The sequence below is a fragment of the Oncorhynchus kisutch genome, linkage group LG16, assembly GCF_002021735.2.
Source record: "Oncorhynchus kisutch isolate 150728-3 linkage group LG16, Okis_V2, whole genome shotgun sequence".
NCBI classification, from domain to species: domain Eukaryota; kingdom Metazoa; phylum Chordata; class Actinopteri; order Salmoniformes; family Salmonidae; genus Oncorhynchus; species Oncorhynchus kisutch.
In genome coordinates, this window is record NC_034189.2 from 52,065,809 (window position 1) to 52,092,480 (window position 26,672).

General features: G+C 44.2%; 2 protein-coding genes across 10 annotated transcripts; both read left to right on the forward strand.

Moving 5' to 3' along the window:
- The first annotated feature begins 1,589 nt into the window (after positions 1-1,589).
- Positions 1,590-13,923, forward strand: dusp27 (dual specificity phosphatase 27). 2 transcript variants are annotated; one of them, XM_031792919.1, is made up of 6 exons: positions 1,590-1,709; positions 2,672-2,838; positions 5,902-6,020; positions 8,475-8,706; positions 9,289-9,506; positions 10,617-13,923. In XM_031792919.1, the coding sequence occupies exons 2-6, from the start codon at positions 2,726-2,728 to the stop codon at positions 13,364-13,366; spliced, it is 3,432 nt and encodes a 1,143-aa protein (XP_031648779.1). In that variant the 5' UTR covers positions 1,590-1,709; positions 2,672-2,725; the 3' UTR covers positions 13,367-13,923. The 2 variants fall into 2 exon arrangements, with proteins under 2 accessions (XP_031648779.1, XP_031648780.1); XM_031792920.1 differs by having other exon boundaries at positions 1,597-1,709; positions 2,701-2,838.
- A 347-nt stretch (positions 13,924-14,270) lies between these two features.
- Positions 14,271-26,651, forward strand: LOC116354028 (POU domain, class 2, transcription factor 1). Of its 8 annotated transcripts, none has more exons than XM_031792928.1 (13): positions 14,271-14,409; positions 17,728-17,790; positions 18,070-18,152; positions 18,782-18,973; positions 19,060-19,168; positions 19,259-19,347; positions 19,470-19,646; positions 19,947-20,088; positions 20,228-20,382; positions 20,560-20,806; positions 21,817-22,051; positions 22,150-22,208; positions 22,439-24,708. In XM_031792928.1, the coding sequence occupies exons 1-13, from the start codon at positions 14,403-14,405 to the stop codon at positions 22,705-22,707; spliced, it is 1,827 nt and encodes a 608-aa protein (XP_031648788.1). In that variant the 5' UTR covers positions 14,271-14,402; the 3' UTR covers positions 22,708-24,708. The 8 variants fall into 8 exon arrangements, with proteins under 8 accessions (XP_031648788.1, XP_031648786.1, XP_031648781.1 ...); XM_031792926.1 differs by having other exon boundaries at positions 14,355-14,409; positions 19,060-19,186; positions 22,150-22,220; positions 22,439-26,651; XM_031792921.1 differs by lacking the exon at positions 14,271-14,409 and adding an exon at positions 14,552-14,702 and having other exon boundaries at positions 19,060-19,186; positions 22,150-22,220; positions 22,439-26,651.
- The last annotated feature ends 21 nt before the right edge of the window (positions 26,652-26,672 follow it).

Here is a 26,672-nt window from a genome sequence, read left to right on the forward strand (position 1 = left end):
TTGGTATTCAATCCTCAAAGAAACATTCTACAAACTATATTAAAAAGAAATGGGAGGAAATTAACATTGAAATAACTGATGAAACATGGTTGAACATATTAGAGACTCAACAAAGCTCCACCAACTCAAGGCCATGGAGAGAATTCTGTTGGAAGAATGTTATACGTTTCTTCATAACACCTAAACTGAAATCAAAACAGACTGGTTCCCTACATCCTTGTTGGAGAGAATGCGGCCTATCGAGGGTGGATCACTCTCAGATCTTTTGGACTTGCCCCGCAATCGAAGCCTAAACCTACTGGGGAGAAATAAGATCTATCATTGGAAAAAATAATGGGATTTGACATAGAACAAACATTCATTTCTTTGTACATGGGTGAAATACCTGATAATTTACACAATAGAGAAAAGTACCTCTTGAAGGTCCAACTGGCAGCCAGTAAAAAGCCTATCACTAGGAAATGGCTACAAAAAGACCCTCCCACAGTGACACAATGGATAGACATTGTAAAAGAAAGACACCGCATGGAGCATAAGACCTTTGAACACAAGAGGAGAGAGGTCAGGAATACTGGGAAAATGCGTTTCGTACCTGAAAAAGGTCAAAACATTCAAAGATGTAACTAATATGATGAAGGTATGACGTGCACTGTAACTGACAGATCTTTTTTGTTCTTCTTTTATTTTACTTTATTTGTACTTCCGTTGTGTTCCTGCAAGTATACCTGCAAGTATATAAAACATTTTTTAAGACTGTTGGAAAATCATTCCAGGTGAAGCTGGTTGAGAGAATGCCAAGAGTGTGCAAAGCTGTCATCAAGGCAAAGGGTGGCTACTTTGAAGAATCTAAAATATATTCTTATTAGTTTAGTATGCACAGCTGTCATCAAGGCAAAGGGTGGCTATTTTGAAGAATCTCAAATATAGAATATATTTTGGTTCATTTAACACTTGTTTTGGTTACTACATGATTCCATAAGTGTTATTTCATAGTTTTGATGTCTTCACTATCATTCTACAATATAGAAATTAGCAAAAATAAAGAAAAACCCTTGAAAACCCTTGTTAGTGTCTCTGTGTGTGTGTTTCTGTGTGTATCTCTGTGTGTGTGTGTGTGTGTGTGTGTGTGTGTGTGTGTGTGTGTGTGTGTGTGTGTGTGTGTGTGTGCGTGTCCTTGTGTGTCTCAGTGTGTGTGTGTCTATGTGTGTGTCTCAGTGTGTGTCTCTGTGTGTCCTTAGGTAGGTGCATTCTCTCTCTCTATATATATATATTTAGAGCCAGACACATTGTCAGCTGGAGATAACACAGACTGCAGACCCCCTAAATAGAATGACAATCAAACATGCACACACACACACACACAAATAATAACAGATTTATAAGACGAATCAGACGTGCATCCATTGTCCATCTAAATAAACAGATATTTGTGTGTGTTTAACCAATTGCTGCACCTTTGTATCTGGACTTGGCTGGACCCCAGGCTCACAGGATTAATAATGTTCCTCTGAGAGAAGCTGTGGTGATGTCACAGAGGTGTAAGGTGTCAGGGGGAGTGTCCACAAAGGGGTAAGGGTGGGGGAGGGGGCGGCAGATAGGGTTGGGGACTCTCTTATAAGTTTGGTTTAGGTCTCTCTCTCGGCCCCCTACAATCCCACAGTCCCAACGTCCCGACAGTGAAAGGCAGACCACAGCTAAAACCAGCTCAGGTAAGAGACAACGTCTGAGGTTAGGGGTCGAGGTTAGGTTCACCTTTGTGGGGGGAGGGGAGGTTACGGGACAGAACTGTGGTATCTTCACCCTCTTTTCACTGCTCTGTCACACCACTGGGCCTGAAGGCTCTGTGCAGCTGTCCTTGTTGCTAAAAATAAATACTCAGGCTGACATACACACACACACACACACACACACAAAACACATACACATATTCATGCTTTCAGTATAATCTCAGATGATTGCAGTTTTTCAGTTGTGACAGTAAGTGACTGCCTGTTGACTATCAGTAGGGTTAAGAGTGATGAAGCATACGTACCTCATCATGTTTATTGGGTTTATGTGATGAACAGTTGATACAGCCCTTTTCATCTCTCTAGTCTGTCATGATCCACAAATGGAGGCTGTGTGTCTTAGATGTTTATGTGGCTGTGAAGAAATAGCAATATGTTAGAATGATGCACTTCTTATGATGCAAGGTTAGCACTTAATGTTATGGTAATGACAGAGACATTCAGGTTTCCTTAATGTTATGGTAATGATAGAGACATTCAGGCTTTAATGTTATGGTAATGACAGAGACATTCAGGTTTTAATGTTATGGTAATGACAGCGACATTCAGGTTTCCTTAATGTTATGGTAATGATAGAGACATTCAGGCTTTAATGTTATGGTAATGACAGCGACATTCAGGTTTCCTTAATGTTATAGTAATGACAGAGACATTCAGGTTTCCTGGAACATCTTTCCAGGATCAAGAACTAGATTTTTTTTGAAAGAGTAATGTCTGCTTTCATAACACACATAATTGTGTTTGGGAATCCAGTGAAAACACAGTAACTATCAACCATATTCTGTGTGTATTTGTGTCTGCAATAGTTTGTGTTTTGTCCATTAGTACATTCCTTGAATTCTAATCTGAGCTTGTTTCACCAATGAATTTCCTCTGTGAATCAGAGGAATTTCTGTTTCCCACATCCTTGAAGACAAGAAAGGAAGGATTGCGTTGCCATGGCGTCACCGAGCGAGGGCGATCAGACGGTGCCTGATGGAGAGAGAGAAAAGGAGGCGACTAAGGTCAAATCTATTCAGTCCCACTATCTCCGCTGTCCCTCCCCCAGCAGGTAAGCATACGTGGAGACCCACTGTTCTTGTAGTTCTGTAATGGGAAATGACCCACCCAGGGCTGTCACGGCTGTTGAAGGAACTGGACCAAGGTGCAGTGTGGTGGGCGTACATTTTCTCTTTTATTCGAAATGACACCGGAAAAAAAATAAACAATACAAAACAAACCGTGAAGCTTCAGGCTATGTGCCATTAACAAAGTTAACTTCCCACAAACACAGGTGGGTAAAAGAGTACCTAAGTATGGTTCCCAATCAGAGACAACGATAGACAGCTGTCCCTGATTGAAAACCATACCCGGCCAAAACATAGAAATAGAAAATCATAGAAACACAAAACATAGAATGCCTCGACAGTGCGCATCACCCCATAGCACGGGGCCTGACCAGTCACATGCTTTCCACGGTAAGCAAGGGGAGTTGGCTCAGGTCTTCAACCTGACTCAGCCACACTCCCGGTGTGCCCCCTCAAATATTTTTGGGGGGGCTGCCTCTCGGGCTTCCTTGCCAGCCGTGTTCCCTCATAATGTTGCCGCTCCACCTTAGCTGTATCCAGTTCCTCCCGTGGATGGCGATACTCCCCAGCCTGCCTCCAGGGTCCCTTACCATCCAGGAGCTCCTCCCATGTCCAGGAGTCCTCTTTACCACGCTGCTTGGTCCTTTGGTGGTGAGAAGTTCTGTCACGGCTGTTGAAGGAACTGGACCAAGGTGCAGCGTGGTGATCGTACATTTTCTCTTTTATTCGAAATGACGCCAACAAAATAATAAACAATACAAAACAAACCGTGAAGCTTCAGGCTATGTGCCATTAACAAAGTTAACTTCCCACAAACACAGGTGGGAAAAAGGGTACCTAAGTATGGTTCCCAATCAGAGACAAAGATAGACAGTTGTCCCTGATTGAGAACCATACCCGGCCAAAACATAGAAATAGAAAATCATAGAAACACAAAACATAGAATGCCCACTCCAACTCAACTCACGCCCTGACCAAACCAAAATAGAAACATAAAAAGGATCTCTAAGGTCAGGGCGTGACAAGGGCTCTAATAGTGTGTTAAATAAATGTATTGTCCAGCTTCCAAGCACAATTTGGTCAATTTGTAGAGAGTATAGCCATGTCAATTTTATAGCATATAGAACATCTTTCATCAGAAGTGCTCACAAGAACTGATTACTACTGTCACACACTATGATGCACACTAGACCTGGATCAAATACATACAGTTGAAGTCGGAAGTTTACATACACCTTAACCAAAAACATTTAAACTCAGTTTTCCACAATTCCTGACATTTAATCCTAGTAAAATTCCCTGTCTTAGGTCAGTTAGGATCACCACTTTATTTGAAGAATGTGAAATGTCAGAAAAATAGTAGAGAGAATGACTTATATCAGCTTTTATTTCTTTCATCACATTCCCAGTGGGTCAGAAGTTTACATACACTCAATTAGTATTTGGTAGCATTGCCTTTAAATTGTTTAACTTGGGTCAAACATTTTGGGTAGCCTTCCACAAGCGTCCCACAATAAGTTGGGTGAATTTTGGCCCATTCCTCCTGACAGAGCTGGTGTAACAGAGTCAGGTTTGTAGGCCTCCTTGCTCGCACACTCTTTTTCAGTTCTGCCCACAAATTTTCTATAGGATTGAGGTCAGGGCTTTGTGATGGCTACTCCAATACCTTGACTTTGTTGTCCCTAAGCCATTTTGCCACAACTTTGGAAGTATGCTTGGGGTCATTGTCCATTTGGAAGTGTCACGACTTCCGCCAATGTCGGTTCCTCTCCTTGTTCGGGCGGCATTCGGCGGTCAACATCACCGGTCTTCTAGCCATCGCCAATCCACCTTTTATTTTCCATTTGTTTTGTCTTGTTTTCCCACACACCTGGTTCCCCCATGTCTGTGTGTGAAATTGTTTGATGTTTAGTGCTTGTGCACTCTGACTGGTTCAACACAGGATATTTTGTACCCATATTTTGTTGTTCTGGGTACCGTTGGTTTTGCTTATTAAACTGCTCCGGTTATTACCCAGTTCTGCTCTCCTGCGCCTGACTTCCCTGCAGCCAGTCACGCGCCCCTTACAGGAAGACCCATTTGCGACCAAGCTTTAACTTCCTGACTGATGTCTTGAGATGTTGCTTCAATATATCCACAGAAATGTCCTCCCTCATGATGCCATCTATTTTGTGAAGTGCGCCAGGCCCTCCTGCAGCAAAGCACCTCCACAACATGATGCTGCCGCCCCCATGCTTCACGGTTGGGATGGTGTTCTTTGGCTTGCAAGCCTCCCCCTTTTTCTTCCAAACATAACGATGGTCATTATGGCCAAACAGTTCTATTTTTGTTTCATCAGACCAGAGGACATTTCTCCAAAAAGTACGATCTTTGTCCCCATGTGCTGTTGCAAACCGTAGTCTGGCTTTTTTATGATGGTTTTGGCAGGTGGTTTCTTCCTTGCTGAGCGGCCTTTCAGGTTATGTCGATATAGGACTCGTTTTACTGTGGATATAGATTTATGTACCTGTTTCCTCCAGCATCTTCACAAGGTCCTTTGCTGTTGTTCTGGGATTGATTTGCACTTTTCGCACCAAAGTACGTTCATCTCTAGGAGACAGAACGCGTCTCCTTCCTGAGCGGTATGGCGGCTGTGTGGTCCAATGGTGTTTATACTTGCATACTATTGTTTGTAGAGATGAATGTGGTACCTTCAGGCGTTTGGAAATTGCTCTCAAGGGTGAACGAGACATGTGGAGGTCTACAATTTTTTTCTGAGGTCTTGGCTGATTCCTTTTGATTTTCCCATGATGTCAAGCGAAGAGGCACTGAGTTTGAAGGTAGGCCTTGAAATATATCCACAAGTACACCTCCCAATGACTCAAATGAATTTTCAAAGCTGTTTAAATGTCCCAAAAGTGCCAACTCCGCCCACCCTGCATGTCAGGCTAAATCAATCACACCTCCAGTATTTGACATTACATATATTTGCCCCCCCCCCCCCCCCCCCTCGGTCTGCTTAGTAATTATATTTATATGGTTATGACTATGTCTCTATACTTTTGCAGTTTCTCCGTGATCTCGGAGTCCAGATTCTCCATGATATCAGGGTCGGATGCCGAGAGCATCTATATGGAGCCCATTCACCTGTCCTCAGCTATAGCTGCCAAACAAATCATCAACGAGGGTGAGATACAGATTCATTCCACCAACCACACATAACTCACATGCAGTTTTTTTGGTGAGTGGATCTGAACATTATGATTTAAAACATCTAAATGAAAGCTTTCATATTGGCAGAATACAATTTTATAAATGCTGTTCACCTAGAGAAGCATGGCTGTTGACAAAGTGAGTGCTTGTGACTATAAGGTTCTATCTAGAAAAAGATGATTCTGAGATAATTGGCTTTGAAGTTCTGAACCCTCATTGGTTTGAATGAGTAGTTTGAACTACTTTTATCTTGTATTCTTTTGAACTTAACATGAACTGAGGTATTTAGACTACTGTAAAGGTAGAGAACATTGAACAGAACAAGGCTGTCAATAACTACATGTTGACTAAAATACAGATAGAACCTTATAGTCCCAAGCTCTCGAAAGGTTAAAGAAAGTTGAAGGGTGGAACCACAAAGAAAGCCGGGAAAAAACAGCCACCACTAGTCCTGTTTGCAGGTTCACCTTACACAGATCAGCTTGGGGCAGCAGGTAGCCTAGTGGTTAGAGTGTTGGGCCAGTAACCGAAAGGTTGCTGGATCAAATCCCAAAGCTGACAAGGTAAAAATAACCCCCTGTTCCCTGATAGGCTGTCATTGTAAATAAGAATTTGCTCTTAACTGACTTGCCTAGTTAAAAAATACTGTACTGGTGCCAAGCACATTGCGTGTGCCTGGCTCCACATACATATTGTATTTGTCCCATAGAGATAAAGCTGTGGTTTAATTTTGGCCATTCGGTTGGTTACACAATGTCTCGGACAAAGCTACTTCTCTTCGGCCTGACAAAGATACTTATATTACAAACAAGGGTTAATTGTATTTTGCTTAAAAAGCAGTTCAATAATTAATCCAAGACAGTCCAGAGAGACCTTGAATACATACAGCGTGCACTGCAATGCTCTATTATCCAGGACCTATATAATAGGCGGTGTCAGAGGAAAGCCCATACAAAGCCCATCAGACTCCAGTCACCCAAGTCATAGACTTACAGCACGGCAAGCGGTACCGGAGCACCAAGTCTTAACAGCTTCTACCCCCAAGCCATAAGACTGCTGAACAATTAATCAAATGGCCACCGGACTATTTACATTGACACCCCCCACCATCCATTTGTTTTTTACACTGCTGCTACTCACTGTTTATTATCTATGCATAGTCACTTCACCCCTACCTACATGTACAAATTACGTCAACTAACCTGTACCCCTGCACACTGACTCGGTACCCCCTGTATATGGCCTCGTTATTGTTATTTTATTGTGTTACTTTAAAAAACATTTTTACTTTAGTTTATTTGGTAAATATTTTCTTAACTCTTCTTGAACTGCCCTTTTGGATCAGTGGGTCCCACATGGGACGTTTGAGCTAACGTAGGCTAATGCGATTAGCATGAGGTTGGAAGTAACAAGAAAGTTTCTCAGGACATAGACATATCTGATATTGGCAGAAAGCTTAAATTCTTGTTAATCTAACTGCACTGTCCAATTTACAGTAGCAATTACAGTGAAAGAATACCATGCTATTGTTTGAGGAGAGTGCACAGTTTTGAACTTGAAAAGTTATTAATAAACAAATTAGGCACATTTGGGCAGTTTTCATTCAACATTTTGAACAGAAATTCAATGGTTCATTGGATCAGTCTAAAACTTTGCACATACACTGCTGTCATCTAGTGGCCAAAATCTAAATGGAACCTGTGCTGGAATAATACATTATGGCCTTTCTCTTGCATTACCAGATCTAATGTGTTATATTCTCCTACATTCCTTTCACATTTCCACAAACTTCAAAGTGTTTCCTTTCAAATGATATCAAGAATAGCCCTATCCTTGCTTCAGGGCCTCAGCTACAGGCATTTAGATTTGGTTATGTCATTTTAGACAAAAATGTTTTTTTTAAAGGGGCGGATCCTTATGAGGTTTTAAGGGCTTGTAAGTAAGCATTTCATGGTAAAGTCTACACTTGTTGTATTTGGTGCATGTGACAAATAAAGTTTGATTTGATTATACTGTAGCGTTAGAGTAATCACCTCTATCTCTTACCTGAGAATACAATGTGTTCATTATGGCAATATCCAGCTAGAGACGTCCAAGCCATTATCCATAGCTAGACTGTCTGATTGGGGTAATGCGTTCGCCAACACACCACAATTATGCTCCTAACTAACTTTGAATAGGTTACTTTGCTTTCTAACAGTGTGTCCCTGCAGCAGCTGTCTATCCTTAACGGATGCTGTCTGCAAATGTGACATACTCCTGGTATGGTTTGTAAAGACTGACACAGAGGGTGGGGAGTTTTGCAGCCCAGTAATTTCCTTCAATCTAGCCACTGTCTGTAGCCTACTTACACGTTTAGATGCAATGAATTATGTGTGTGTGTGTGTGTGTGTGTGTATCTGAATAGTCTGCTCTTTCCTTTCCTCAGAGCTCCCACAACGGGGTATCAGGGCAGAGAGTACCCCAGACAGCATGTTGGAGACAGCGGAACAGCTGATGGTGGAGGACCTGTACAACCGGGTGAAGGACATGATCGATGACCGCAGCCCCTATAACACCCCCTGTGTGATGGACATCCAGCGGGCCATGGTACAGGACCGCCTGGAGGCCCCCAACAACCCCGTGGACGAGGTGTGGAACAACATATTCATCGCTGAGAAGTGAGTCACTCACTGTGCCGTGGAAGTTACTGTATACATTACATATCCCCATACACCCATCACACACAAGCACACACACACACACACACTCCGCCCTTCAAAATACAGTGTTATATGCATAGCTCATGGAACATCATTAAAGCTAGATTTATCCCCACCTCACTTTCACCATAGACAACTTCACTGAGTGTCAATAGAATGACAGATAGATAGCTGTTCACCTCCTATGGTATAATTAAGCAACAAGGCCCGAGTGGGTGTGGTATATGGTCAATATACCATGGTTAGGGGCTGTTCTTATGCACGACACAACGCAGAGTGCCTGGATACAGCCCTTAGCCGTGGTATATTGGCTATATACCACAAATCCCAGAGGTGCCTTAATGCTATTATAAACTGGTTATCAATGTAATTAGAGCAGTAAAAATACATGTTTTGTCATACCCGTGTTATACGGTCTGATATACCACGGCTGTCAGCCAGCCAGCATTCATCCCTCGAACCACCCAGTTTATAATACTTTGTAAAAGTGCCCTGACCACAACAACAACAGCGTTGCTTGTTCCTTCCTCTGTTTTGCAGATCCGTGGCTGTCAATAAAGCTCGTCTGAAGCGCATGGGTATCACCCACATCCTGAACGCTGCCCACGGTACCGGGGTCTACACAGGGGAGGCCTTCTACGCTGGCATGAACATCGGCTACATGGGTATCGAGGTAGATGACTTTGCAGAGTCTGACATCTCCCCTCACTTCAGAACCTGCGCTGAGTTCCTGGATGAGGCCCTGTTGACACACAAGGGTGAGTCAGTGTTCTTTTGTGTGTTCTTATTGGTGGATCAAGGCCCAATTCTCAATGGACCCACCTCAGACCCTACACCCTATGCATTTGTAGATCTACCTGGATTTGATTGATGAAAGTAATATGGTGAAACTTCCACCTATTCTACCAGACAGCGAGGGAGAGCTATTACCAGGATATTTAATGGATACGATATGAACGTCTTCTTGTGTGATCTCATGTTTTTCTCCCATTTCCATTGACCTTGAGTCTGGGCTGACCTGGACATAGTAGAACCAATCTCTGGATTGTTTGCTTTGGCTTAACTGGACCCAGTGATGATGAGGCTTGGAATTCCATCTCTAGACCAATCCAGAGACTACTTGGAGTTCCATCTAGATTCTAGACTAATCTATAGACTACTCCTAATTACTCATCATAACCAGGGGTGGCCGTCAGTCTTATTTTAGGGGGTTCACTCAGAGCCAATGGACAGGGATAGCCTAGCTATATCTGGACTCTGTTTAGGCGGGTGAATCATCTTCTAAAGCTTTTCAACCCCCCCACCGCCCCAACTCTAATTAAACCCCAAATAGATTAGATCCACTGACCACTTGAGTTAAATAAACACATATTTGTTAAGAATCAGGTTAAATGTCAGGCAGTAGTAACTAGTATTCATGTCATAGGTTTGGGTCTGCGGGGCCTCGCTGTCCTTTCCGCTACAGGGAGGGAGTAGGCAACGTATCACATTTCAAACCTGGCACCTTGGGGGTTATCATATCATGGGTTATGATGTCAGAGTTTATAAATGGGGGGTACAGTGTTTAGGAGTGATACAGTCACAACTGGAAGGGAATACAGCCCTCTGCTGGTTATAGAGTGTCCTTGCAGAGCAGACGTCATGCTGGCTCTACCTGCACATAAAATGTATTAGCCTCCTACAGCTACAGCTGTTATTATCAAACTGGTACCTAATACTTTCAGATTCATGAAATCAGTATTGTCATTTGCTTATCCCTTACGTTGCAAATGTATCTTTAATTAACTACATATAAACCCTGGAAAATAGTTATTTCTTATGTCAAGTGTAACCAATGGGAAGTGTGTTTTTGTCTTCTTCTCCTGCAGGTAAGGTCCTGGTGTCCTCTATGATGGGCGAGAGCCGCTCCGCTGTGCTGGTGGCTGCCTACCTCATGATTTTCCAACACATGACCATCATGGAGGCACTGACCACTCTGAGGAAGAAGCGACCCATCAACCCCAACGAGGGCTTCCTAAAACAGCTGCGTCAGCTCAACGAGACGCTACTAGAGGAGCGTGATGACGATGATGACGACACCCTCAGCCAATGCTCCGTCATCGACGCTCACACTCGCGCCCACCTGTTTGACGACGAAGAGAGCATGATGGGCGTGAAGGCCCACTCCATCATGATGGAGGAGGAGGAGGACAGCCAAAGCGTGATGAGTAGCGTGGCCTCGTCTGCCGCAGCCGCCGCCCTCAGAGACGGTGTTTTTGGAGGGCTGCGGATGGGCCTGGAACGGGCAGAGACGACAGAGGGCCTGGCCCTGCCTGGAAAAGACGCTGGCGACGGTGGGGAGGATACAGAGGATGGGGATGAAGATGGCATGAGCATGATCCGCGAGTGGCAGAGGAGGAACGAGAAGTACCAGAGCGAGGAGTGGTGGGAGCAACAGCTGATGAGTGAGGCTGGGGACGAGGAGTCTCTCCTGGGGGGCATGAGGGGTCCTGGGGCAACAGAAGACCTGGAGAGCGTGACCAGTGAGGACGTCCAGGCCATGAAAGAGCGCCTGAAGCGGCGCCCGCGGCACTCCCCCTCAGAGTCAGTGTCCACGGCCAGTTGTAGCAGCTACTCTGACCTGTGGAAGCAGCGTCTGAAGGAGATCGAGGAGCAGGCGGCAGCGCGCTACCGCAAGAAGGACGACGACAACAACAGTGAGAGCACAGCGATGGAGGGGATACAAAATAAGACAATCAAGGACGACGTGGAGAGCGTGCTCTCGGACACCAGCTCCATGTACAACTTCTGCAAGAGGAACAAGGAGAACCTAACTCCCCTGGAGCGCTGGAGGGTGAAGAGGATCCAGTTTGGCTGGAATAAAAATGACGAAGGGAGGGATGGGGAGAAAAGAGCCGGGGGTGTATGGGGCAGTGGGGAGCAGGGAGATGGCGATGCTGAGGCCCGCACTCCGGCACTGGAGGACATCAACCTGACAGCCTACCAGACCTGGAAGATGAAACAGGCGAAGCGGCTTGGAGAGGACAACAAGGCAACAAAAGATGACATTGTGGAGATGAGCCGTGGCGAGGACTCGGCCACAGCCAAGAGGAGACAGAGGCGGGAGGAGCTCCTGGAGCGCTCGCGGAAGACACTGGAGGAGAGTCAGTCCATGTGTGGCTGGGAGACAGAGAGCTCCATGAGCGGAAGCACCCTGCCGCTCTCTGCCTTCTTCGCCCAGCCTGACGGCTCACAAGCCGGACGTGTTGCCAATGATGACAACATGTCCATGCTGAGTGGCAGGTCTTCTGTATCCCAAGCCCGCAGCACCAGATCTCTGGCCTCTATGGGCTCAGGAATTCCACAGGGCATTCCCCAAGTCCCCATGATCCCTGTGCCCACAATGCAGGGACCTGGTGGGGAGCCCATGGTCGACCTGTCCAGCATTCAGAACTGGATCGCCAATGTGGTGTCCGAGACCCTCATCCAGAAGGAGCGTGAGATGAGCCTCCCCCCGTCCCAGGCTGGATCGGTGCTAAGTTTCGGTGGGTCATCTAGTGTGGTAGGGCCAGCAAGACGTGGCTTGGACGATGACAAGGCTTCTATGCTGAGTGGAGCATCCTATTCGAGCTCGCTGGCTCATCACGGTGTCAGTGCTGGCAGGGCCGAGTCTGTGCTCTCTGGTAGAAGTGCTGCTTCTTCTACCAGTAATCTCTCCAGCATCTCCGGTCTGGGCTCCCGCAGGAGCAAGATCACCACCACCAGCGTGCCCCTCTACAGCCTTTTTGCCGACCAGGTCAACCTACAGAAGCTGGACTCCATGGACAAGCAGATGCAGTCGGAGATGAGGAACAAGATGGCCTGCTACGGGGTGAAGAAGATCGTCGAAGATAACAAGCGCAGCACACTCTACAAGAAGAAGAAGCCCAAGGACGAGGGCGAAGAGGAGGAAGAGAAGGAGGATGACTATTTAACGGGAAAGATAAAGACGTCTCTCCCACCTGCACCAGAGAAAAAGAAAGCACCTACGCGAAGCTATGGCCTTTCGGGCTGCCTAAATCTCTCCACCGCTCTGGAGAAAGAAAAGAACACCAGTGTTGATGATTGGCTAACCAACGTCATGCCTCCTTCAAGGAAACCAGCGTCCTATAGTGCAGAAGACGAGACTGATCCAGGGCCATCTGCCTCCGTGTATAACTTCGGAGGTCGGAGGGACTCGTCTGAGGAGGAAGAAGAAGAGGAGGAGTATGAAGTCGCATCCAGATATCGCTCCAGATTCCAGGCAGACACAGAGTCACGTGTACTTGGCAAATTCTCTTCCAACAGCGTGGATTCCAGCAGCTACAGGACTAGAAGATCCTACACAGCCACTGAGGAAGAGGAGGAAGAAGAGGAGAGTTATACATCGAAGAGGAAGTTTACTCATCACTCACAATATGAGAGTGGAGGGGAGGCGGAGGGGAGGATAGAAAGGAAGGAAGAAAAGGAAGAGGAAGAAGATGTCGACAGATTCCTCAGCGAGCTTAGGCAGAGGTCTCGGGCTCGGGCTGAGGCAGAAATGCAGGACGATGACATCGTTGCAGCTTGGAGGGCACAACAAGAATCAAAGTCAAATGGTTACAGAAGCAGTGACTCTTAACCAATCAAAGACAGTGTCACACTTATAGTATGAAAGAAACTCAATCCAATGTTAATATGTTTCTTCAGCTAATAAATTAAAATTGCACACTTGCCTACACAAGCCACCTTTCTTAGAACATCGCTTGTGGTCTTTTTATTTTCAGAAGTGGGGTGACCTTTATAATTCTATAGGTAGTTGTTATAGATCATTCTGACATGTAAATACTCATCTAAATCAAATATCTAAGCTTTATTATAATGGAAAAGGGAAAATGGGCAATTTGCTTTCTAAACTCAAACGAGTTTATTTCTCATAGTCAATTCTATAATCAAATGGACGCAAAATATGAATATTTAAATATTGCCTCAGCCTAACTGCATTGCTTGTGCAGTGCAAGTAGAGTAACACACGTCTGCTGTTTGTTGCATTGATTGTAAAATGCAACAACTAACCTACAAAACAATCTAAACTAGATTACTGTTCAAGACAAAAAATATTTATGCTGTACAATTTTTGGAGCACAAACGCAATCCATTTCTAAGCATTTATAATTGCAATAAATGTTCAAGCAATTATCTGGTTGTTTTATTTTTTATCTCATTCCTCATGCCTAAGGACACTGACCTGGATTCTTGTTGATCACATCTTTAACGAAAACATGAGACAGAGTAGAAGAATAGAAAACAGAATACAAGGAATTATGATAATCAAATCGCATAGCACTTAACATTGTAAGGGGAACTCAACATATTCATCTCTACTGAACTGGGTGCTTTTTATCACAATATTTTACCTCATACATACTATCTACTTGTTATATTATGGATAGAAGACTACAGCAAGACACACTTTGACAAGGTAGTCAATATCCTATTGAGCGTCTGTCTAGCCCTACAAGTATGGGCATGTACTGTATGCACTCGCACAGTTCAAGCCAGAAGACATACACGCGCGCAAATAACATAGTCAATGCTACTATTCCACTTTGCGAAAGAAAAACGTCATTACTACTCTCTGCCATGGTTTATTTTTAGTGGTGTTATTGTCTCAATTGATGCCAGGTGAGTGTTAGGTTAGTGACTAGATGAACATGCAGAACTGAGCTAGAACAGACGATATCTGTTCTAAAACGAATTGTAGGATTATGTTAGGGTTGGTGGTTAGTCGGGTCTAAGTGTTTAAAATCGTGTTTGAGGTTTTTGAAGCGCTGTAGGCCTACTTCCGTCGGTTCTAGCGTGGTCAAATAGTGACGACCTGGGTGGGAGGGCTTCTATAGTTGACTGAATGCATTTGTTTTAAATATTCAATATGGCTGACGGAGGAGTAATGAGCCAATATGAAAGTTCAGGACCAGGTAATCATTACTACATTTTACATATTCATTTGAAGATTATATTTGATTAGGTCTGACTCCGTGACAAATAAACGAAAAGACCAGCACCATATGGTTGCTCTAGTTTACAATCTTACCCGGCGCGTGTAGGAGGAAAAAATCTGACCAGGATTGTTGTTGTCGTTCGAGGAGAAGACATTCCCTCCTTTGTGTGGTGCGCGTTCCATATTCATAGCCAAAAGTCACAGCGATTTAACATATTTTATCTGTAATCCGCAACGCTGTTGAGTTGTTTGCTCTAGCTATTTAACTCCTTTAAAAAAAATTGTAATGGAACATAGCTACAGAAAAAAAGGCAATAGTTAACGAGCTAGCTTCGCTTGCATGGACACTAGCTAGCAAATAGCTAGTGTTACTTCGTGCTAACTAGCAGCTAGCTACATTTTGCATATTCATTTATCTCAGAAGTATGTTTAGAATTATTTTGAAAGAATCTAGCGAGGATTTGATACAACAATTGCAGTAAATCTAATAATAGTAAATCTATTATTTGCAATGCAGTTGGGGGGGGGGGGTTACCGCTAGGAGGAGATCACTTATTTTCATTATTAGCTGGCTACAGTAACTTGACTGTAGCAATGAACACAGTCAACGTTATGGGTACTGTATCAATGAGATCGCTCCAACGAAAAACTCCATGGAAACGTTGACCTCTTTTATAGCGTAGTTCTCCTAACTTCTCTTCGACATTTGAACGAAAACTTTTTGATAGAATGTTAAAGTGTGGAGTGGCGTTTGCCACCACGTTTGTAACTGGTTACAGGCAAGTACCTGTTCCAGGCCAAGGTCACAGACTAGCTATCAGGTTGAATACGTTTTGTGCAAAGAGGGCTACTGTTCCCAACTGGTTTGCTAGTGAAGGCAGACTGAAATTGAAATGACCAAGTTTGTCATTGTTTGTGTCTTCCCCGCTAGGCCTACAGGCATGCCAGTGGAATAACTTTTATAGTTGTACTAGCTCAGCCTATGTTTTCTGAAGAGTAAATGTGACACCGTTGGGTAAAGAGACCCCTCCCTAGCCACCCCACGGTGTACTAGAGGTTGATGGAAGAACAAGGTCTTCTGTGGATCTCATGTAGACTACTCATCACATAGGCTATCCATCAGTTAGTCTCTTTGAAAACAATCACATTTTTGACTTAGCCTATTCCTTTAACATTTTTCCTTTTGCTACCGTCTAGTCCTGTAGTTGTCTACCTGAAGGTAAATGACTTCTTATAGAATGTTACGGAGTGTCGTAAAGCCCTGCGTCAAGGCCTCCAATGGTCAGGAGGAATCTTATGCAGTGTTTTTCAGCTCCAATTTGACAGAATATGATCGATGTTTTGCATATTTTGGATGTCTGTTATTTGAATACGCTGAATTTTCATTTTCTCTGCCATCTCCTCTCTCTGCCATCTCTTCTCTGCCCCCTCTCTCCTGTGCGCTCTCTCTCCTGTGCGCTCTCTCTCCCTTATCTACTTTGCATTATGCATTTGGGCTTTCAATAACATGAAAGCATAATTCATTGCTAATCTGAAATTCTATTAATTGAATGATTTGCATAATGCATTGTGTGCCAATTAGGTTTATGGAACTCAAGGCTCTTATCCACAACTGTCTGCTGAAGCTCAAACATTTTCAGTGTAGGCCTACAGCCATCAGTCTCGTATACAAATTCAATGTCCTATATGTTTTGTTTTGGAGATTTGCCATTGAAGAGAAGGCCATGATAAGGGTTTGCGTAGTCCTACACTCACTCACGCCTTCATGTCTTGGATTTGGAAACAAAGTTTACTATCAGTTTGCTATCAAATGGCAAAGTGGGGCCTACACCTTGGAAGTAATTTATCCCCCTCGCCCTCAAATTATAAGAGTTGCGAGGGAGAGAGTGCGCACAAGAGTGAACTTATTTGGCACATGCCACGTACTCCTTAAAAGCTATCCAATTAATATGCAAATTAGCTAATAAATATTTATAGAGATTTTTTGAATTATGCAGAAAGCTTTCGGAGCTCTGTGTGAAATGAATTGCTCTCCGCAACTTCAAAGCAGGCGCCTTGGCTTAATGAGAAACGGGGGGCTGGATTTGCATACGGCTCTAATCAGCTGAATACTGATTACGCTGCTTCGTTATGGGCGCTACGCTGCCAGCTGCACTCTTTGTTTCTGTTCCATTCCACCGGGAGGGAGGGAGAGAGCGAGAGAGAAAATGAGGAGAAAAAGACAGGACTGTTTTGCCACACTCTTGTTGATTTGTTTCAGTGAGAGAGGCGGTGTGCTGAGCAGCTAGTTGTTACAGTGAGAGAGGCGGTGTGCTGAGCAGCTAGTTGTTACAGTGAGAGAGGCGGTGTGCTGAGCAGCTAGTTGTTACAGTGAGAGAGGCGGTGTGCTGAGCAGCTAGTTGTTACAGTGAGAGAGGCGGTGTGCCGAGCAGCTAGTTGTTACAGTGAGAGAGGCAGTGTGCTGAGCAGCTAGTTGTTTCAGTGAGAGAGGCGGTGTGCTGAGCGGCTAGTTGTTACAGTGAGCGAGAGAGAACACTAGACGGATCTCCTGTTGTGTTCTGTTTAACACACCTGGCTGTTCCAGTCTTCTGGGTTCTGATTGCTCCTGGTCAGTGGGCCCAACTGAGCGGGGTCAGTGCCAGCTGGCCTGGATGGCACGCCAGTGATGCCACAGACTGTGGACTCTGCAATAGCCGGTGAGCAGAGCAGTGTGAGAGATCTGTTCCAATATCCACACTAACATACCACATACCACTTGAATGAAGCAATGTTTTGGGTTTGGATACAGTGCTATTCAATTGGTATGCTAGTAGTATGGGTATTGGACCGCGTGTCATGACAATAGAGTATTCCAGAACACCTGTGATGGTTTGTGGAATTCTACACTTCTTGATCCTTTGAATTTGCCATTTTCTTTTGTCTTCTGAAGGAATAAATTGAATTGTCATGTGCTGTTTCCGAGCCGTCTGGTTTACAAGCTTCTATTTTCCTCTCTGTTTCAGACTCGATAATCAACCTGTCAGTGTCCAGTAAAAGCACCATGGAGAACGGGGACATAGTCAAAGGTGAGTTTCTACAGCCTTTCTTTGACTACAGCTAGAGCCTTTAGTATGTCATGGAATATGTGTTTCTTGGAATGAGCATAGCCGTCTTTATATATTATGGCCTGTTTCATTTCACAGAAAATGTAGTCCTGAACTGACTTGAGGTTTGATGCTGTTGTCCTCGGTGCTGTACTGTGGTAACAGAGTAGTAACAACTTTGAGTCTGTATATTTGGTCCAATGTAAAGATGTGTGTTGGAGGATTTTGACTGTGTTGTTCTGACTGACCTCCCGTCTCTAGGCGTGCTGACCAATGGCCGGGACTCTCAGAAGCAGACTGTCATGTCCCTCACCAACGCACAGTCACAGGCTCTGCTGCAACAGGTAACACACACACTCCCACGCATTACTCATATTCTTCTTATTATTTTTTAACAAAAGCCAGAAATGCTAATTTGCATACTTTTAGTCTCTAATACTCTACAAGCCATCAGTCAGTTAGCTCCATAGCCAACATGATGCTAACACCAAGGCAAGACGGATAAGATCCCGTCCCCTTGGTCCATTCATTGCGTCCAGCGTTGCCATGGTGACGCCTTTAGCCCGCTACCCTGGCGCCAGCTTGGAACTAGCCGTTAAAATGGAAGTACAGCAGCCTGCTGCCTGGCATGCCTCCTCTCGCTGAAACAAAAAACCAGCGCGCTGTCTGCTGCATGCTAATTAGCCCACTCCAACTGTCGCTTAGAAACAGGTGGGGGTGGATATGCAAATGTATGCCAATTTACATGTGCCTCATAACCAGTCTTTGATTATAATACTCCCACCTTCTCTCTGCAGTCATATCCCCATAGGTTGCACTGGCTTTTTATAATTTAAAAGTAGTAGGGTTTAAGCCACAGATTAAATCTCTGATACACACCTACACGCCCCCTTTTATCTCTCTTAGTCACACACACACTCTCTCCTTCAATCTCTTCTCTTGTCTCTCTCCCTGTTTGTGTTTGTTTGTGTAGTTGACCTTGTCTCCAGCGCAGCAGCAGCTGTTTCTCCAGCAGGCTCAGGCCCAGCTCCTTGCAGCAGCCGTTCAGCAGCACTCCGCCAGCCAGGCCCAGAACAGCAGCACCACGGGGGCTGCCATCTCTGCCTCCGCAGCCACCCCCATCACCACCCAACTACCACTGTCCCAGCCTATACACATCACTCCTGTAAGAGATCTACTGTAGTGTTATATACTCACTCACACACAGTGACTCATACTTGTCTAACACTGGCTCCTCTCTCTCTCTCTCAGCTCCAGCAGCAGGGCCTGCAGCAGTTTGTGTTGGTCCAGCCAGGTCATTCCATGGCCACCCAGCTACAGCCTCAGTTCTTCATCTCCCAGACTCCACAGGGACAGCCCAGTATGTTTCAGTATCATAGTAAGCTATACACCAGCACTGAAGTAGTTTCATGTTTCAGGACCTTTCACTAAACCATCTCTCATTTGACAGATCTTTTGCAAGCCCAAAATCTTCTCACTCAACTACCTCAGAGCCAAGCCAACCTCCTACAGACTCCAACTATCACAATTGCCCCACAGGTCAGGGGAAACACACTTTTTCACAATAGCCTAATTGTTAGTGGCTGTGGGTTGTTTCAGGACAGGAACACAGACCATGCACATCTCTTCCTCCCTCTATCTTTCTCTCCTATCGCACACAGCCGGCCGCTCCCACGCGGACCGTAACTGCCACCCCTGGCCAGCTCCTCATCCACAGCCAGACCCCGCCCCCTAAGGGTCTGGGCACGCCCACTCTGGAGGATGCCAATGATCTGGAGGAGCTGGAGATTTTCTCCAAGGCCTTCAAACAGAGGAGGATCAGACTGGGCTTCACACAGGTATGGCCCAGGGACTCTGGACTGGTTTCCGCTGTAATACGCTCATAATAGATTCAATTTTATTTTTTGTGTTTTTGATAAATGATTTAATCCAAAACTGATTTTCTTCCCTCCATTATTTTGCCATAGAAACAATATATGAAAGAGTTCCAGGGATTGCATTTATATTGTACTTGAGCTTTTTTTCCTAAATAATCATTGCTTCAAACAAAATTTTTAAAGGAAGGGAACTCACCCTATATACTACCAACCTGGTTGATGTCAGTCTTACTTTCCCTGCCCCCTCTCTTCTCCCTCCAGGGTGACGTGGGGCTGGCCATGGGGAAGCTGTATGGTAATGACTTCAGCCAGACCACCATCTCCCGCTTTGAAGCACTCAACCTGAGCTTCAAGAACATGTGTAAGCTGAAACCGCTGCTGGAGAAGTGGCTCAACGACGCAGGTAGGTCCTCATAAGGGAGGTGTGTGTGCTATTTTTTTAAATGCTGTCATTGTGTAAATTTTTATATTTGGGTAGTGTATCTGAGAGTTTTTCTCCCTCTGGGTTTTCTGACCCACTCTCCTTGTCCCCCTGGCTGCAGAGAATGTGAGCTCAGAGTCCAGCCCCAGCCTCAGTCCCCTGGGCTCTGGTCACGGGTCACCCAGCCTGGCGTCTGACCTCAATAGCCGGCGCCGCAAGAAGAGGACCAGCATCGACACCAACATCCGTGTGGCCCTGGAGAAGAGCTTCCTCCAGGTAAGACCTGGTTCTAACAAAGAAGATTGTACCTGTTCAGACGAGATTTAGATGCCTTTTAGAAGAGCTCGACCCAAATAAGGGATGTTTGACTGTAGTCGGGGTGTCTACAGACCACTGCCAGCACTAGGTGTCTACTTTCCCTCACTGAGTCTGGTGCTCTTTGTCCCCTTGCAGCAAAACCAGAAGCCGTCGTCAGACGAGATCTCCCTGATAGCAGACCAGCTGAACATGGAAAAGGAGGTGATCCGGGTGTGGTTCTGTAACCGCCGGCAGAAGGAGAAGAGGATCAACCCTCCCAGCAGCTCAGCTTTCCAGAAGTCCATCTTCTCGTCCCCTACTACTGCCAGCCTGGTGAACACTGTACCCCAGACCACTGTGACTGTCACCCCCTCTCTGCCTGTCACCAGCTTCAGCCTCACAGGTACGTGTGTGTTTTTCTAGTCTTGGGTGTACTCGTCTGATCTTTCCATTGATAGTTTCTGTGATGGCAAAGCCCAAAGAGGGCTTCACCGTCTAGTGGAAGTGTGTCCTCTGCATCTCTATGGGTCCATATACATGCAGGCTATAACCACAACTGATAGCTGATGTTTGGCTTACATTATATATGGCTAATTAAGCAGCCCATATAATGTATAGTGCAGCACTTGTAGACTGACACAGGAAGGCAGCGCCACGGATGAAAGGAGAAACTAGTGATCAAAGCCGAGGTAGTAAGTAGAGCGAGCTGCTCGCCTTCCTCTCTCCCACAGTCAAACTGAGCTTTTGAGATATTTTTCATGAAAGTAATGCAAAGTAATATAAACCGTTAATTTTGTTAAATGTAATGAGTAATATTACTCTTTCAAGTAACTAATCCCAACACTGATGGGTAGTAGCAGTTCCGGATTAGTTTATCCAGACTAAGATCGTGGGAATTGCCAGGGACCTCACGATACCATATTATCACCATACTTAGGTGCCGATAGCATATGTATTGCGTTTCTCAATGCATTGCGATTTGATACTATGATTTGTATTGCGATTTCGATGTTCCAAACATGTTGCTCACCATATGTCTGCTGCAGAGGGACGAGGGAGAACTGCTTTTGATCAGTCAGGGAAATAAAAGTGCTGAAAACAAATTGGCTTCCTATTTAAATAGAAGATGGAGAACAAGCATTTCACAACATCTATTAAACACGTGTATGTGACAAACAAAATTTGATTTGAAGCTATGAAGGAAAAATAGTGCTGGTACAGCAAACTAGCGCAAAAAATATATTATCAAAACGATACAATATGCCGTCAAAAATAATATCCAGACTAACTATTGCTAGTTTTTTCCCCTCATCGCTGAAGGTGAGGCAGACTTGTCTTTTGTCCTGTAGCTATTTATTTGATGCTGATAGTATATTATTTATATGGCGTAATGTTGACCATCCTGTGTTCTAGACAGGACCCTGGTGCCAGCCACCGGCAACACAGCATCCGTCATCTCCAGCACCCCTACAGTCCCCTCTATGTCCCTCACACCCTCCTCCTCCGTGACAACCATGTCACAGCCAGCCGTTACCATGACGCAGGCGGGGCAAATGCTCTACAGCAACGGCGGGGGTCTGGCTGCAATGGCAGCTGCAGCGGCGGGAATCAGCCCGGGTCTCATGCCTTCATCGCAGTTCAACACAGGGTGAGGCTCACACAGACACAAAGTGCTGTTTCCACTCGGTATCTAAGTGAAAAAGATGTGTTGTCCATTATCACATAAGTGACTCATTGCTCCTCCAGGGGGGCCTTACTGAACCTAACTACTGCAGGTTTTGGAGGAGCGCTAGCCACCATCCAAGGTGTGTTGAGTGGCAAGTACACCCTGCTACTATGCACCTTTATATACATACTTAAATATGCATTTAATGTGTTCTTTTCTGGCTTGTTTAAAAGTCACTAGAGCTCTGAAATGCGGTTGTTTTGGTTACAAGAAGGGATGTGGAACCCTTGCTTTCTCTTGTCTTATCAGGGAGAAATGATCCCCAGTCACTATGCTAGTCTAACCTTCCCTCTTCCTCCTTCCTCACAGCTCTGGCCTCCAGCGGGTCCTTCCCCATCACCACCCTGGACGGGAACGGGAACCTGCTATTTGCCAACACCAGCATGTCTGGCTCCGCCCCCAGCATGGTGAACACGCCACTCTTCCTGAACCCCCAGAGCCTGTCCTTATTGGGTAGTAACCCTGTCAGCTTCATCCCTGCCAGTGCCCTCAGCCTGCAACTCACTGCTGGCACCAACACCATCACCACGGCAACCACACCAGTCAACACCATCGTCAGAGCCTCTAAGGCCCAATGAATGAACTCGCGGGGCGGGTCGCTCCCCATTTCTTCCTCTTCATTGGTCGTTATTTAATCTTTGTTCTTTTTGCTACCACCAAAAAGTTGTTGTTGGAAAAATATTCTTAAGATGTTTTCCTCCCTATCTCTGCCACAAGGGGTCCCAACGGTCCTTTCAAAGATTGATTGAGATTTGGCAATAGAATCTCTTTTTCCTCAGAACCGCTTCTAAAACCAAAAATGTGCGTTTGATTTTATTTTGCTGAGTATTGAATGAAACTGACATGGTTTAACTTTCTAGAGAGATTTCATGATGATCTGTGTGTTAGGTTCTCTAATTTTAAGTTTTACTTGAGGGCGTGTTGTACAGGCCTGGACCGTTGACATCAGATTTACAACTAAAGATTAGATTTCTCTGCTTGTTTCTCCATTTTACCTAAAATGTTCTTTGTGCGGTTAGTTGTGTGCTCTGATATTTGCCGTTTGTACATTTTTCAAAACTTTTATTAAAAGTTTTGTTGCTTTAACATGTTTTTCAACATAGTTCCAACTCTTTAAAAAGGATCACTAGGCTGTGAGAGAGCCTGGGTGCAGACTTGCTATGGAAGAGCTTTACTGCAGTCTCTGGGAAGAGTTACAAACAGCGGACTTCATGAGAACTTGGAATGTCCTTTAGCCAACCAACCAAAAAATATTTGTGTACTAGACTTAGCTCTATATTATCATCACCCTAGTGTAATGTAGCATAGGGATTTATCTAATGGACCTCTCCAGAGCGGGAGAGATTAATGCAATATTTTGAAGGGGACTTTCCAAAGACTAACAAAGATGTTTCTCTCTGATATTCTCCTCCCTTATGCCGAGGTCTATAAAAGACAGAGGTAGGATACCAAAAATAGCGTCTGGAGAAGGTAGGGTAAAGTGTCAGTAGTATAGTGGAGTTGCATGGCCCATACTGAATCTGCCTTGGATTACATGAGTTCAAGAAGGTATTTACAAGAGTAATGATCTTTAAGTAATTCTCAGGACAGCCATTTCCCAGTGAGTCACTGCATGTACAAGTTAAAGGAGATTGTCCAGGTCTGGCCTTCTCTTGAGCTTATTCTTTCTCGTAAGACCAATATGCTGCCACTAGAGCCCTGGGTACTGCAATCAGTACTGACTCAACATAATATATTGAAATACCTCAGCAGCAAGAAAACAATTTTATATATAGTCAAGCAAAACTGAAACCATAAATTCTAAGAATGTAGAAATGTTTACCAGTTTTTTTTTGTAGCTTTGCTGTACGTTTGAAACGGTGACGACAGCAGAGAATCATATCTTGATACACAACATGAGCTGACTCCACATGCACTGTAACTGTAGTGTCCAGTACTACTGCTATTATTATGTCATATTCACCCAAATGGTACTTTATTCTTGTCTGATCCTACATACCAAAGCATTAGCGTTTTCATTTTGTAGCTGGTTTGATGGGTAGATTTCTTGGTGTGTGTTTGTTCTGGGGGTTTCCTGCAAAGCCTTATGGGAGATGTAGTTGTATCTCTGCTTGAGTCTTTTTGTTGTGTGTTTGCTCTGCTATATTGAGAAGTTTTTGAAATATGTATCCGAGGGCCATTTTTACTTTACGTCTAGCGCTCGATATTCACATGCAAGTAATATATATACATGAAATATTCCTGTTTTCTATCTGAACTAGTAGGTTCTTGTAATTGAATGTAGTGCATTATCTTTAACATCCTCTGTAGGATAGAAATGTTTAAGTGTGACTCTGGACCAAAGTAAACCACAGGGTGTGGACTGATCTGTTTCTGGCCTGTTGACTTGCAGTTTAATGATTTGATTTGACAATTTAAAATCCATTATTTTTTTGTTTGACCTGGCAACAGATAAAGTCCAAATGCTTGTTTCCATTATGGTCCTCTTGTAACTAAGGAAATGTACTGCGTTCTGTTTTTTACTTTTGTGTTGTGTGCTGTTTTATCAAAAACATGTAAAGCCAGAAGTTTTCACAATGTGTACTTTTCATGCCTGTATGTTTACATCACAAGGGAGAAAATGTTTTATTTTGTGGCCTTAATGGATGGGATATATGGTATCTGCAGACGACTACTTAATGCAGGTTAGAAAACGACCTGTTTGTAAAACTTTACTGACATCCTAACTGATGGTTCCAGTCTTGGGGGGGGGGGGGGGGGGACAGGCTGTCTAGTGCTGGGGACAGGCTGTCTAGTGCTGGGGACAGGCTGTCTAGTGCTGGGTTCATCTGGGACTGTTGGGCCTATTCAACACCAGGAGGCAGCATCTCAAAAGAAACCAAAGACATAACGCTCTACCACACACACACTTAGATCAGTGGTGCTGCTGTCCTTTGTAGTCGCTTTACCTGAATGTTGTGCAGTTAGTCATCACATCTCTTACACATTGTCTTAGTTTTATTTGTACGCCAAGTAATGCAGGGGTCGGCAACATATGGTCAGAGGAAAAACACTCCAGGAAACTTTTCAACGTTTAAAACTTAAAATTATAATGGACCTTTTACGTTTTAAAATAACTGCCCTTTTTCTGGCCCCCAAAAAAGTGCAGCCCTCCGCTGAATTTTGAAATCCCGATGTGGCCCTGGAGTCTAAATGATTGCCCTTAACGTCTGCTTGTTTTGTTTCTACGGCAAGTAGAGGGCAGATATTTTCCTCCAGCTGTATTCCAAAGCAAAAATCCTGCTAAATGTTTCATCTACACAAATACCAAAGAATATTCTGGCCGGGATTCAATCGGATCGCAGGGTTATAGGCGTTGTGGCTTTTAAAGGCCATTTCTGATTGAGCTGAACATATGCAGAATTGATCGTGAATGGGACCTCTTTAAAATACGTAATACCTTTATAACCTAGGACCGGGTTGAATCCCGGCCTCTGACGGTCTTTCCCACTCTCTTCACGCTTCCCTTTCTACTCCCCTCCCTACAGCGTATTTATACTCTAGTAGACCGATACAGAATACATGTATATTATGGTAACTTTCAGGGAAGATATCGTCAAGCAGAAAATGTGTTTTGAAAAGAGCTTAATAGTTTTTTTTCTCATTCAGTATGGATGTCAATGCAGAATGATCTTACGGTTGGTCAAATGTAAGGTATTTCTGTATGTTTTAGGATTCAGTGCCTGTGTATTGTGATTTAATACTTAACAAAAAATAAAACTTGCCTGCATATCTTTTCCTAACACCCACACAGAGTTAGGTAGGTTACTTTCTAAATGTAATCCGTTACTAGTTATCTGAAATTGTAAACAGTTAACTAACTTAGATTACTCAGTAACAATCGGATTACTTTCCCCTTAAGAGGCATTAGAAGTTGACAAAAATGATCCATCAAACACATTTGTTGTGTCATAGTGGTCTCTGACTTGTGGTCAGACTCGCTCAGGGGAAATAAACGTAAATGCTTTTCAATGCCTAATTTAATGTAATTGATAAAACAGAAAAGGTGTCAATGTAACATTTTTGTAAACCAAGAAGTAATCTAGTTTTTCAAAAGTATAATCTGATTACACAATTTTTTCTGATAACGTAACAGATTACAGTACACCACTCCAAATCTGGTCCCTACTTCCTCCGGTCTCGTTTAGTGAGGTAGGAGTTGTCACACTAACACTAGGTGGTGACACCCATGGTTGTGGCAATGCAAGGTGTGATGTCACTCCTTGGCAGACTACATAGATGATGAACACACCCACTCACCAGTATACTAGCTTACTACTGCTATATCAACTACCATCACGCCACACTGTTGTCAGGGGAACAACGTAGGGAGACTGTAGTGTTTAACTGTAGTGTCCCATCTTGTCGACCTGTTTGTCTGCTGTATTTGGGGGATTACGGTGTTTTTTTACTTACAAAATGTATATGGAAAATCTCTTACTGTAACTTTGTTATAAACATCATTAAAAGTAGTAACATTGTTGCCATTGTGTCTCTCCTTTGC

Bases quoted from the DNA above. Each gene is read 5' to 3' on its own strand.
- LOC116354028 (XM_031792921.1), top strand. From the start codon at position 14,657: ATGGCTGACGGAGGAGTAATGAGCCAATATGAAAGTTCAGGACCAG. The intron at 18,153-18,781 runs GTAACACACACA...TTGTTTGTGTAG, and splicing joins CACAGGCTCTGCTGCAACAG to TTGACCTTGTCTCCAGCGCA. The intron at 19,187-19,258 runs GTAAGCTATACA...CTCATTTGACAG, and splicing joins CAGTATGTTTCAGTATCATA to ATCTTTTGCAAGCCCAAAAT.
- dusp27 (XM_031792919.1), top strand. From the start codon at position 2,726: ATGGCGTCACCGAGCGAGGGCGATCAGACGGTGCCTGATGGAGAGAGA. The intron at 2,839-5,901 runs GTAAGCATACGT...ATACTTTTGCAG, and splicing joins CGCTGTCCCTCCCCCAGCAG to TTTCTCCGTGATCTCGGAGT. The intron at 8,707-9,288 runs GTGAGTCACTCA...TCTGTTTTGCAG, and splicing joins AACATATTCATCGCTGAGAA to ATCCGTGGCTGTCAATAAAG.